The sequence below is a fragment of the Pelophylax lessonae genome (assembly GCF_965119305.1).
Source record: "Pelophylax lessonae genome assembly, chromosome: 1".
Taxonomy (NCBI): domain Eukaryota; kingdom Metazoa; phylum Chordata; class Amphibia; order Anura; family Ranidae; genus Pelophylax; species Pelophylax lessonae.
The window spans coordinates 344403732-344416438 of NC_138768.1; the positions used below are offsets into that span (position 1 = coordinate 344403732).

Sequence of the window (12707 nt, forward strand, 5' to 3'; positions counted from 1 at the left end):
CACAAGTAGAGCTTTCTTTTGGTGGTATTTGATCACCTCTGTTATTTTTATTTTTTGCGCTATAAACAAAAAAAAAAAAAGCGACAATTCTGAAAAGAAAAAAACATTTTTCACTTTTTGCCTTGTAGCATTCCTAATAAAAAAAAAAATTAAAAATCTAATTTTTTCATTATTTTGGGGCCAATATGTATTCTGCTACATATTTTTGGTAAAAAAAATTCCCAATAAGAGTATATTGATTGGTTTGAGCAAAAGTTATCGCGTCTACAAATTAGGGGAAGGATTTATGTCATTTTATTTATTTTTACTAGTAATGGCAGCAATCAGTGATTTTTATTGGGACTGCGACATTGCGGCGGACAGATCGGACACCTAACTGACATTTTTGACACTCTTGGGGGGACCAGTGACATTACTACAGTAATCAGTGCTAAAAATATGCACTGTAACTGTACTAATGACACTGCCAGGGAAGGGGTTAACACCATGGGGCGATCAAAGTGTTAAATGTCCCTAGGGGGTGCTTTTTAACTGTGTGGGGGGTGGTCTTATGGAATGAACACAGAGACCTGTGTTCCTAAGTAGGAGGAACACAGGAGATCTGCATTGATTCCTGAGAGAATGGTCTGCTGTGTTTACAACGGCTGACCGTCATTCTGTCTCCATGGGGAGCGATCGCGGGTGCCCATTGACAGTCACCGAACCCGCAGATCTGCTTCCCCTGTGCCCACTCGCAATCCCGCTAAGCGCTGTACAGTTACATAATTTCGCGGGACAGAGCCGACCTTCTGCAGTATATGTACTGCTGGCGGTCGGGAAGTGGTTAAACACGTGCCCTATTTGTCAAGGTTATTCAGTGCATTGCAAACAGCAGTTATATCCAGATGGCAATAATATACACTTGGCAATTCGAGTTTAGCTTATAAATGCCATATCAGTGAGGACAGATACCTATACTTTCTTATTGCTATAGCTTGCTGTACTTTACTCTTTGCCTTATTGAAAATCTTGTGCATGTCAACACACTAGGATAATGACATATATTATCCCAGAGGGCTAGGCTTAACTTAGATAGGTAGATCTCTCATTGAGAACAAGAGGTCTGAGATTTATCTGTCATCTCAAAAATCAGTAGTTGCTTGCTGGAGTTCTCTATATCGGCTGGCTGAAGGGGGTGTGTATACGGGTTACATAAAAGGACATTTTTCTTTAACACAAAAACACCAAACTGCATTTAAAGTTTATATAAGTATATCTTACCATAATATAATAGTGTGTAAGTTCTACTTCCGTCTTGCCATTGGGGGGGGGGGGGGGGGGGATTGGTGAATTGTACTTATCTTGTCTAATCTCCTCCTGATCCCACATCTCTTCTGCTTGTTGCACATTCTAGCCAAAAACAGATTTCTACTGTCCCCCTAAGACAACTGTCAACTCTCCACCTTTCCCTGCTTTAGCACAGCTCTCCCCAAATTTCTATCCCCCCATTGCTCCTGCACCCTCAAGTCATTCCCACTCTACTGCATAGAAGCCGGATTCCTCAGCCAACCCCTGCTCCAATACGCAGAAGCCTGTCTTTCGTTTCTCCTGCACATTATTCTTGGCTCCCTTGCATGACCACCCCACCTTGAAACTCCCAGGCTCCCTATTGCACAGGTTCTAGGTTCCAGGCTCCATTGCCTCAAAGCAAGGATCTTTCAGGTAGATCTATGTCATTTCCTCCTTTACATGCTCCTTGATACTCCCTTTGCCCAACTTCTGCCCCCACCCATTGCTGCAAAGCATGCTTTCGCGCTTCTGCATAGCATGCTTCTAATGCTTTGCTTCCCCACTTACAGTGCACTCCACAACCCCTGGCTTGCTGGTCCCTGGTCTTCCTTCCCTTCCTTGTTACAGCATGTCCTCCCCAATCATCATTGACACTTATGTCTCCCCAGCAACCCCATTCCCCCTCCACTGGCATCCACCCTTCCCAGCTGCATCAAACACCCCCCACCCCCAGAGACTCATCTGCCCTTAGTTAAGATGGCCATGGCCAGAAATGCTATTGGGGTGGTTTTCAAAGTGATTTCTCAGCAAAATAAGGCATAGAGACATAAATGGATGGGTGAGTTTGCCTTTAATATTAAAAATAAATGGCATTTTTGATTTGTGGTGCTTTGATGCAGTGTATATATAGTACTTTATATTAATATATACTGTGTGTTCCTTAATATAATCACTCATAAAAAAGAAAAAAAAATCTATGGTCTCATTTAGGCCCAGAGTGGAAGTGGCTTTACCTCAAAAATTCACTTACTTTCCCTTTGTATTAGTAGTAGGAGGCGATCCTAGTCACCTCCCATTGGATATTGTATACTCTGTTTAGGACTAGGGGAAAAAAATTAGGAACAAATTGTCAACATTGTTTCTATGTTTTCAAAGAGTATCTAAAGAAATCTAGAAACATTCTTGTTAGGGGAATGTAGTAAGGATCCATTCAGAATGAACAAATGGGGATGAGAATCCTAAAAAATACAGAGTTGCACAATCCAGAATTTCTGTAAAAGGAAAAAAGATTTAGGCTCCATGAACACTAGCTTTTTTTAAGCTCCTAGAAGCTGTTATTAGCATTATTTTTCTGCTCCTAAAAGCTTAATAGTGTTATCCTATGTGTCTATGCACACTACTTTAGGCTATTAGTGTTTTTTGCACTTCAGCGTCTAGGAGTAGGAAAAGAATTGTTCTTGTAGAGTTTTTGGGAGCGTTTTCCCAGCAGAGAAAAAAATACGAAACGCTCCTAAATGGTACTATACTATAATGCTCCAAACAGCTTTTTTTTAAAACAGTTTTTTTTTTTTCTTTATGTACTGTAAGAATGCTAATAAAACATTAATGCTACTAAAACGCTTCCAGAAGCTGGAACAAAAATGCTATTATCAGCATTTTTCATCCAGCGTTTTTTTTTTTTACAGCTAGTGTGCATGGAGTCTTAGTTTCTCTGATTTATAAATTGTTGGAAAGAGATGTCATTTGTAAGGGTACGCCTACATTTTTTAAGGTAGATTTTTCTAAAACCCCAGCTTTTACACCCTTCCCAAAGTGCACAAAAATACGTTAAATCCACCAGTATGACCCGTTGTCACTGGTAGAAGAGCTCCAACAGAGACAGCAAGTCTGTACATGGACTTTAAAACTCAACTTTGGGAAGGACATCACTTATCTAATCAGTATACTTAATAGTCTAGATAGAGGCCATATAGTTGGTTTGGATGTTGAAGCTCTGTACTCCTCCATTTCTCATGAACAAGGAGCAAGGACAATAACCATTTTTTTGATGAACAAGATATTTTGAACATGAGCACAATATTTTATTATTATGTATGGCAACCAGTCAGCTTCCATTTTTCATTTTCGAAGCTTAACTGAACAAGCTAAAGATAGAAGCTGATTGCCATGCACAGCTGCTCCAGATTCTGTCTGCTCCAGCTTTGATATATTTTCTCCAGTGTGTTATTGTTCAATATCTCCAACTTCTTCTAGGTACAAGGTACTTATGGAAACCTGTACCTGGAGGCAATTGGAGTGGGACATTATGTCCAGGGAGGACCTCTCTATATACCTGTGCCATGTTTTATCATGGCACAGGTACATAGATGATATTTTCCTCCTTTGGACTGACACTGAACCATTATTTGGGGATTTGTGAACATTCTAAATAATATTAATCTGAATTGCACAGAATACATTAAGGTAAAGAAAAAACTTTTGAGATGAGAACCACTTTAATATATTTTTTAATATATTTTTTATGCTTTTTTGCAAATGGTCTTTTGTGAGATTGAAGCTTTGTGACCTGTGTACATGCTGGCCTTGAGTATTCTAAGTGAAATTCAATTTTGTTTTTAATCATTTTTTTTTTATTTTTTTGTCTGGCCTTCATTTTTTTTTATTGTGGTTTTGTGTTTCAGTTTGAGTTTATATTTGTTTTATTTTCTATGTAATAAAATATTTCGGGATATTTTTCATATTATATGGGTTTATTTTTTTCTTTGTTGTTAATGACAGTTTGGGTCATCTGTGAAATATCCCTGTTTTGGGCATCATCTATTTCTATTAGGTACAAATGAAAGGTGGTCTGTCTTTGACCTTTGATGACCCTTTATACATGCTTTCAGTTATTAGGCATACCCTGTCCCTGCGATAAAACTGACTGACTTACCCCTCCCTCAGCTTACTCCATCAGTTTCCACATGCATCACCAATTTACCAATGAACATATCAGCCTGGATGTCACACCACTTCCTCAAACTCAATCTCCAAAACCAGGTTCAGATTCCATCCCCCACTGCCTCTTTTCCTGACTTCTCTGTCAAGATCAATGGCACAACTATCAACCCATCCCTGCCTGCCAAGGTTCTAGATGTTATCCTGGACTCTGAACTATCCTTTCGGCCCCACATCCAATCACTGTCCAAAGCTTGCTGCCTCAACCTCCACAACATCTCAAAAATATGCCCCTTTCTTACCAGTGACACCACAAAGCTTCTAATTCACTCCCTAGTCATCTCTCTCCTCGACTACTGCAACTTCCTTCTCATTGGCTTACCTTTACATACGCTATCCCCCCTGCAGTCCATTATTGATGCTGCTGCCAGGGTCATCCACCTCACCAGCCGCTCAGTGTCTGCTTCTCCTCTCTGTCAATCCCTCCACTGGCTTCCACTCATCCAATTAAATAAATTCAAAATACTAAAAACTTAAAAAGCCATCCACAACTCAGCCCCCAGCTACACCACTAACCTAGTCTTAAAATACCAACCAAATCATTCTCTTTGTTCCTCCCAAGACATCCTACTATCTAGCTCCCTCATCACCTCCTTCCATGCTAGCCTCCAGGACTTCTCCCGAGCTCTCCTATGGAACTCCCTACCCCAATCTGTCTGATTATCTCCTACCCTGTCTACTTTTAAATGATCACTGAAAACCCCTTTCTTTAGAGAAGCCTATCCTGCCTCCACCTGACAACTGTTAATTTATTTTCTCAATCAGCTTATCTCATCCCCCACAGTTATTACCTTTTGTGTCATTTGACCCTCCCTCTTAGATTGTAAGCTCTAACGAGCAGGGCCCTCTGATTCCTCCCGCATTGAATTGTATTATAACTGTATTGTCTGCCCTCGCGTTGTAAAGTGCTGTGCAAACTGTTAGCACTATATAAATCTTGTATAATAATTAGGAATGCACTGATACTGTTTTTTATCGGGGAGTACGAGTACCCATACTTTCGATCAAGTACTCATCTATACTTTGTGGTGTGATTTGCATACATACAAATTGAATGGCCACAGATTGCACTGCAAAGAATCGCAGGCAATTTGAACAGGAATGCATGCAATTTCCCCCTCTGCTCCTGTGTGTCTGAAACCCAGTAAAGAAAAAGAAGTGCCATGTTGCGCAGCAATAGGCAGTTCGTTAAAATGTTGTAACAACTCATAAAATAAATATCTAGTCCAATCCATATCTGCAGTATCCCCTTCCTGCCGATTTGAGGAATCTGACATTGATCTCTAGGTTTTATTGCACCAAGTATGGCCACCATAAGAGGTCTTCCCATCAGATCAAAAATAGGGATGACTGAAATGCAGTATCGACATTTATAGCATCCCTTAATGGAAACCTATCACCTCTCACACCTGCAATGGCCCTACTGGGAATTAATCTTAATATAAACCCACTTTGTCATAGAATTATTGTTGCCAACATTCTAATAGCAGCCAGGTTCACCATAGCTAAATTGTGGCAATCCAATATAGCTCCCAACCTTTCTGAGTTAGTTTTGAGACTAAATATACATGTTCAATATGAACTGATGTTGGCAAATAAGAATCTTTCCACCACAAAGTACATTAACCACCTGCTGCAGATTTACTGTGGCAGGCTGGCTCGGCGACACGAAACGACGTAGCCCTACGTCAGTCGCGCGTGTGGTGCTGGGGGGTGAGCGTGCGCCAGTGTGCTCCTGCCCCCCCCTAGGCAGCGGGAATGCTGATAAATGGGTCCGGCGGCCGTGATTGCCGCCGGGCACCCGTGATCGCTCGCCACTGAGAGAGGACGGTCAGCTGTGTTTACAACAGCTTCTCTCTAAAATGATCAGAGCACCTGTGATCCTTCTATATAGGATCATAGGTCTCCGTGGTCATGTCACATGCCCATCCCCGCACAGTTAGAAAACACTCCACTAGGCTCACATCTAACCCTTTGATCACCACAGTGTTAACCCCTTCCTTGCCAATGTCATTATTACAGTAACAGTGCATATTTTTCGCACTGATTACTGTAGTAATGTCACTGGTCACCCCAAAAGTGTCAAAAAAGTCAGTTAGGGGATCCGATCTGTCCGCAGTGTCGTAGGCCTGCTAAAAATCGCAGATTGCCGCCATTACTAGTAAAAATAAATAAATAAATAAAAATGACATAAATCTTTCCCCTAGTTTGCAGATGCAATAACTTTTGCGCAAACCAATCAAATTATTGTGTTTTCTTTTTTTTACCAAAAATATGTAGCAGAAAACAAATTGGCCTAAAAGGATGGAAAATTTTGAAAACATTTTTTTGGAATGTTATGTAGCAGAAAGTAAAAAATATTGTTTTTTTTTCACAGTAAGAGCCGGTTCACACTGGGGCGACTTGTCAGGCAACCTGGTCGCCTGACAAGTCGCCGGCCATAGATTAGCACAGGACCCGTTCTAATAGGAGCGACACAAGTTGCTCCGACTTAGAAAAAGGGTCCTGTACTACTTTGAGGCGACCTGGAGCGACCTGCATTGACTTCAATGATATGAAATCTGTGCATGCCGCTCCGAGGTCGCGGTGCGCGCTGTGCACCGCGACTTCACAGGTCGCCCCGGCAAGTCGGGTCGCTCCTATGTGAACCGGCTCTTATGCTGCTGTTTTTTTGTTTATAGTGCAAAAAATAATCATTGCGGAGGTGATCAAATACCAACAAAAGAAAGCTCTATTTGTGGGAAAAAAGGACATCAATTATATTTTGATACAGTGTTGCACTACTGCGCAATTTTCTGTTACGGTAACGCAGTGCTGAATCGCAAAAAATGGCCTGGTCATTAAGGGGGCAAATCCTTCCGGTCCAGAACTGGTTAAAGCATGGGGAACCTGGCTAGCTCACCCTAAAGCATCCAATTACCTGAAAACCTTCAACAAGAATTAATTGCAATTTATCTAAATATTGTACAGAGGAAGTTAGCTTCCCCTCTGTATCCCCCCTCCCCCTCATCCCCTTTTCTTGTTCCTACCATTGGATCTTACCTATTGACAGTATGATCCCATTGGGGTCAATAGGTATTACTGTTCCTATATATGTTTAAATTGATTCAACATCAACCTGCATTTTTTGGAATACTTATTAAAGTGGGTGTAAACCCCCTTTGTTGACATTTACCTACAGGTAAGCCTACATTAAGGCTTACCTATAGGTGCTATAAATATCTCCTAAACATGCACCGTTTTGGAGATATTTACAGTGCATGCAGCTGATGACGCCATCGGCGCATGCGCTCTGAAGGAACGACCACCCGTGCCGTTCCTTCAGAGCCCAGTGCCGGGAACGGCGGCTCCCGCGCGCATGCACGGGAGTGATTTAATCACGCCTCCTGCCAATCAGATGGCCGGAGGACGCGATCCAGGAAGCAGGACGACCGAAAATGTTGGCCATTCTGTCTGCGCTGCGGGGGCTTTGTTTTTAGGTAAGTACTTCATAATGAGCTAGTATGCGATGCATACTAGCTCATTATGCCTTTGTCTTTACAGGTTTTTGTTTTTCACATTTTATTCAGCGGGTTTACTTCCTCTTTAAGCCTATGTTTCCATAGATCTATGTATGTTTAACATTCTTTATGCACTTGGGAATGCAATGAATAAATTGTTATACTTTTAAAATTTTAATAAAAAAAAGCATGTAAAGTAAAACAAAATAAAAATAGGGATGACTGAAGCTAAAAGGGATTCTAGAAGAGGCACAGGCCCTTCCGATGAAGCAATGTTGGGAACTATGGGAGTTTGCTGTTTGGAAAGCCACTATGTTTCCAGGCAGGGCTGTAGTGGAAAATATTGTGTGTTGGGCGAGTGCTGTCCTTTATTGGTTGAGCCGGATGGACTTGTGTCTTTTTTCAACCTGACTAACTATGTAACTAACTATGTAACTAATAGACGTGCGAACATGAGTGGAAGAGCCAGCTAAACAGGGGGTGGAGACAGGCTCCGCCCCCACCCTGGCCATTTAAACTTTAGCGGCGCTCCCTATTGGCGGCTACACGCATTCCTTTTAACAACGGCTGGGGCGGGGGCCAATAGGGAGGTTTGATGGCAGCTAGAGGAAGGCGTAGCGCCGTGCCACGCCCACCTGACTCCTTGTTTGCAAGACTCGGATCCATAACAAACCGGACTTGTGTTTGCAGGGCGGCGGTGATCGGCGTGTGTTGTAGTGGGACTGATGGGGATCGGAGGCTCTCCTCTGGGTAAAGAAGAAGCGTGTTATCTGATCATAAGTCCCTGACAAGGACTCGGCACGGGGAGCGGAAGACATCGCCTGTGATCTGCAGAGGAAAGTTGATGGGTGCTGGAGCTTTGTGGTCTGGGTTGGTGCCAGCCTGTCACACGTCTTCCTCCTGAGTACGATCAGCCCACATACCTCGTCCTTCTACCCTATTTCCAGCATGACCGAGGACATCGACCTACCGTCCGATGCGATGACGGTGCTGGAGGGTAAGTTCTATGGATGAAACACGTTTTGTCCTCTTACTGTTTGACTTTCAGGGATGGACACATCAGCCTGAAGATCGGATTGGTTTAAAGCTGACTTTACAATCGTCTTTAGAATTACTAGAGCTGTGTGATTGGAGGACAAACTTCCAGAAGTTCACTCAGACAGGCCTTGCACTTGATAAATCAGGGAGATTGTACAATCAGATTGTTTAGTGTATGAGCACCCATTGGAAGCCATACATGTTACTATCTGATCAATGGTACAATCAGATTGTTTAGGTTTAGTGTATGAGCACCCATTGGAAGCCATACTAATATCTGATCAAATGATTCTTCCCCAGTCAGATGGTGCAATCAGATCTATGGATTATCAAAAAAGACACTTTTTGAGTCATCCATTTAAAGCAGAACTGATTAATCAAAACGATTCTGATCACTCGGGACTGAAAATCTGATAGGAGGAGTAAATCATTTACTTATCTTTTCTAGCTTCTGCTCTGATCTTCTGCTGAAAATACAATCGTGTATCAGGCTCTGTTCACATACTGGCGTATCGGGCCGCGGGCAGGATCGCTGCAATCCCGAATCATTGCAAATCGCAGGACGCCCGTGCAATTTCTGTGGCTTGCAATGGCACCCCAAACCCAGCACCATTTTGCCGCGTTTGTTGCCCGACGAATCGCTGTAAAATTGCGAAAACAGAATTGCGGGACGCCTGTCATCCAAGAGTTCTTGTACTTTTTTTTGGGCGGCACACCAATATATGAACAGAACCCTAAAACGAACAATCTTCGTATGGTCACCTTAAGCACCTGACCTCCAGAAGATTCTCTCTCTCCCCCCCTTCCCCCTTTCATGACCAGGCTATTTTTCGTGATGCAGCGCTGTTACTTTACCCAGCACCATACACAAATAGAGCTTTCCTTTGAAAGTATTTGATCACCACTGCGTTTATTTTTTTTGCGCTATAATCAAAGACAAACAACTTTGGCAAAAAAACAAAACTATGTTTCTCTTTCTGCTATAAAACATCAATATTTTTTTTGTTTTGTTTCTTTATAAATTTAGGCCAATGTGTATTCTGCTACATATTTTTGGTATTTTAAAAAACAAAAATCCCAGTGAGCGTATGTTGATTGGTTTATGCAAATTTTATAGCATCTACAAACCCATTCAATATATAATTTTTTATGCTAGTAGAGACAGCCATCAATGACTTATTGCAGGACTGCAATATTGCGGCGAACAATCAGACACTTTGTGGGAACCAGTGACACTAATGGTGATCAGTGCTAAAACAAATATGCACTGTCACTGTACTAATGACACTGGCTGGGAAGGGCCCAGTGTTTGTTTCTGTATGTACAGTCATGTGCTGCTTTCACTAGGGAAAGAGTCCAGTCCCTAGATACAGAATACATCCCTATCTCCCCCCGGGTGCCAAAGGACATTGAGTGCCTGGCACCTGCAGATTGGCCTCTACTGTGAAGAATCTCAGCAGGAGCAGCCTGGTGGCGTGCACCCCCTGCAGGGGAACGTGCTAAATATATTTTTTCGCATGCTTCCCGATTTACTTGAATGTGTAGCGTTTGGCAGGCATTTATTTGGTGCCCGCCACCTGTTGGGTGAACTTTGCCACGGGCGCAAAGCATTGTGGCCTAGGCATGTAAACGTCCACTGCCTATTGCAGCTGAAAGGCGGTTGGCAGCAAAAACAAGCTCAACCATGCATTTTTGCCACCCTAAACAAAGCCTAAAGCAAGTTTCTGAAGCTTTGTTCACACCAGTGTGTTGTGGGAATGCATGCAAGGATATCCTGCACCTTTGCGGATACACAACAATGCTTTTTATTCTTTTTACAGGTTGATGCCATTATTCCTTAATGGCACCTCCATGCACCTTGCATGCATCAAAATTTGAGGCAATGTGACTTTAAAGTGGTGCAGGTACTTTTTTATTTTTTTTGCGCATATAGGGCAGCCCATTGAAATTAATGGTCTGCCCTACATGCAATGCCTGGAAATACTATATATATATATATAGCAGTCGCACCTCCTGATTTGTTTGGAACCTTATTAAATAGGTGACTTTTTTGATAATTGTATTGGCACACTTTAGGAAATGAAAGGGACCAATAACGGTTCTTAGAGGGCTGACCACATAGACCCCCTTCCATCATTGATGTGCAGTGTATTTTAGTAGCAGTTCACACCAGTACGTTGTGGTGATGTGCACTGTCCTGCGCTGAAAAAAAAGTAGAAACTTAGCAACTCGCCTAAACGCAAAAGTCAAAATAGTTGATTATTTTATTTTCAAATAAAGCTTAGTACAGATTTAAAAGAAAAATGTAAAGTATTGCAGTGCATTTTAAAAATTTGAAGCAGCATGCAAATGCATGTCAACGCACACATTGCGGTGTGAATGGACACTAATACCTTCAAAGGTAGACTTGACTTTTGTTTTTTTTTTTTCTGGTTTTCGCCTTTGTGGTTTGGAATTGGTTAATATTTGCCAAAATCCACACCTACATGTCTTCATACCTTGTGTCACAAAGGTCACTTGTACCAGCCTAGCTGTGTGAGTGATTGTTGGCTTGTCCTTGGAATTGTAACCAAGATCTAAGGTTACGTGAGATGGGACTTCTTGTCTCTTTCTACTCTCCTTTTTCCCTGCAGTCTCAGCCAAATCCCTTGTTAGAGCTGGAAGCCTCCATTGTTCCCTCTTCACAGCGGTAGAAGTTTCCAAACCTTGACTCATCGCTAGTCTAGAAGCCAGCATCAAACATACTAAAAATACTTGGCTGATTTATCAAGGCTTGTTCTAATACTACAAAGTGCGTGACGTGCGTACTGATTTAGTAGCTCAGTCAGCGTGTTTGCATGCTCCTTTCTCCATTGTAAATTGTTATTGAGTGACGAGTCTTGTGTAAATAGAAACTCTATGGAATATTTGTCAGCTGGGGGATGATTGCAGCTCGTAAGGCTCAGTTCACGCTTTTTGCGATGTGACTTTGAGATTTAGGCCCCATTCACACTAGTGCGACTTGTCCCGCGATTTGGACCGCAAAACCGCATGACGTCGTTTTAAATTATTTTCAATGAGCCCCATTCATATCAGTGCGTTTTGAAGTTGCACTGACTTCAAAGTAGTTCCTGCACTACTTTGCCACGATTTGATTGCGTTTTGAGCCATAGCTTTCAAAATCGCGGCAAAGTCGCGTCAAAATCGCGTCGCATAAGTGTGAAAGAGGCCTTATAGCGCAATTATGTGGTACAAATTTTCATAGTCTACTCTACAAGGCCTTGTAGTATTGAACATTGCTACATCAGTGCAAGTAGTGCAGGAAACTTTTCCAAAATGGCAACATTCTGGGTCGCATTGATTAGAACGGGCACTATTGGCCACCATGAGATTTCCCTTGTCATGGGATGCTGTGCAACTGAAGTCCCATTAGAAGTCGCATTAGTGTGAACCTGGGCTAATTTATTGAGGTTAATGACAATGTATCATTGTAATCCACTATGTTAAAAAAAAATAAAGTGTGTATACATACATACATACATACATACATACATACATACATACATACATACATACATACATACATACATACATTCTCATACAGTTGATAGAAGTCTTGTCAACTTGCTGGATCAGATCTCTCTGACTTAATACTGAATGTGTTTGCTTGGCAAGTTTGAATACTGGGTTTTTTTTTTTTTTTTTTTTTACAGCCGTGCTCCTTTGTATGTGTAATCAATCACAAATAATAATAATATGAGGTTGCATCTAAACTGACCATGTGAAAATCAGGCAGCAATCTTTGTTAGGTTGGCTAGTGGATGGGGGAGAAGATGCTGCCTATCCTGACTCCGAAACCACTTGTCTCTAATCAGGAGGCAGGTGAAGACTTCAGGAGACCTATCCTGTAAGCCGAGCACTGGG

At 42.0% G+C, this 12707-nt stretch overlaps 1 protein-coding gene across 4 annotated transcripts in view; it reads left to right on the forward strand.

Annotated features, from left to right (window-relative positions):
- The window catches only part of CDC14B (cell division cycle 14B), a gene marked incomplete at its 3' end in the record, with an annotated part of 185714 nt that overhangs the window by 74927 nt on the left and 98080 nt on the right, over positions 1 to 12707 (forward strand). Inside the window, exon 1 of one of the 4 annotated variants that reach the window (XM_082245533.1) lies at positions 8579 to 8763. The exons of the other annotated variants lie outside the window; for them this stretch is intronic. Coding sequence (XP_082101659.1) covers positions 8715 to 8763 — 49 coding nt within the window. The 5' untranslated portion in view covers positions 8579 to 8714. Of the gene's footprint in view, positions 1 to 8578; positions 8764 to 12707 lie in introns of those variants that run through there. 4 annotated transcript variants of the gene reach the window in all.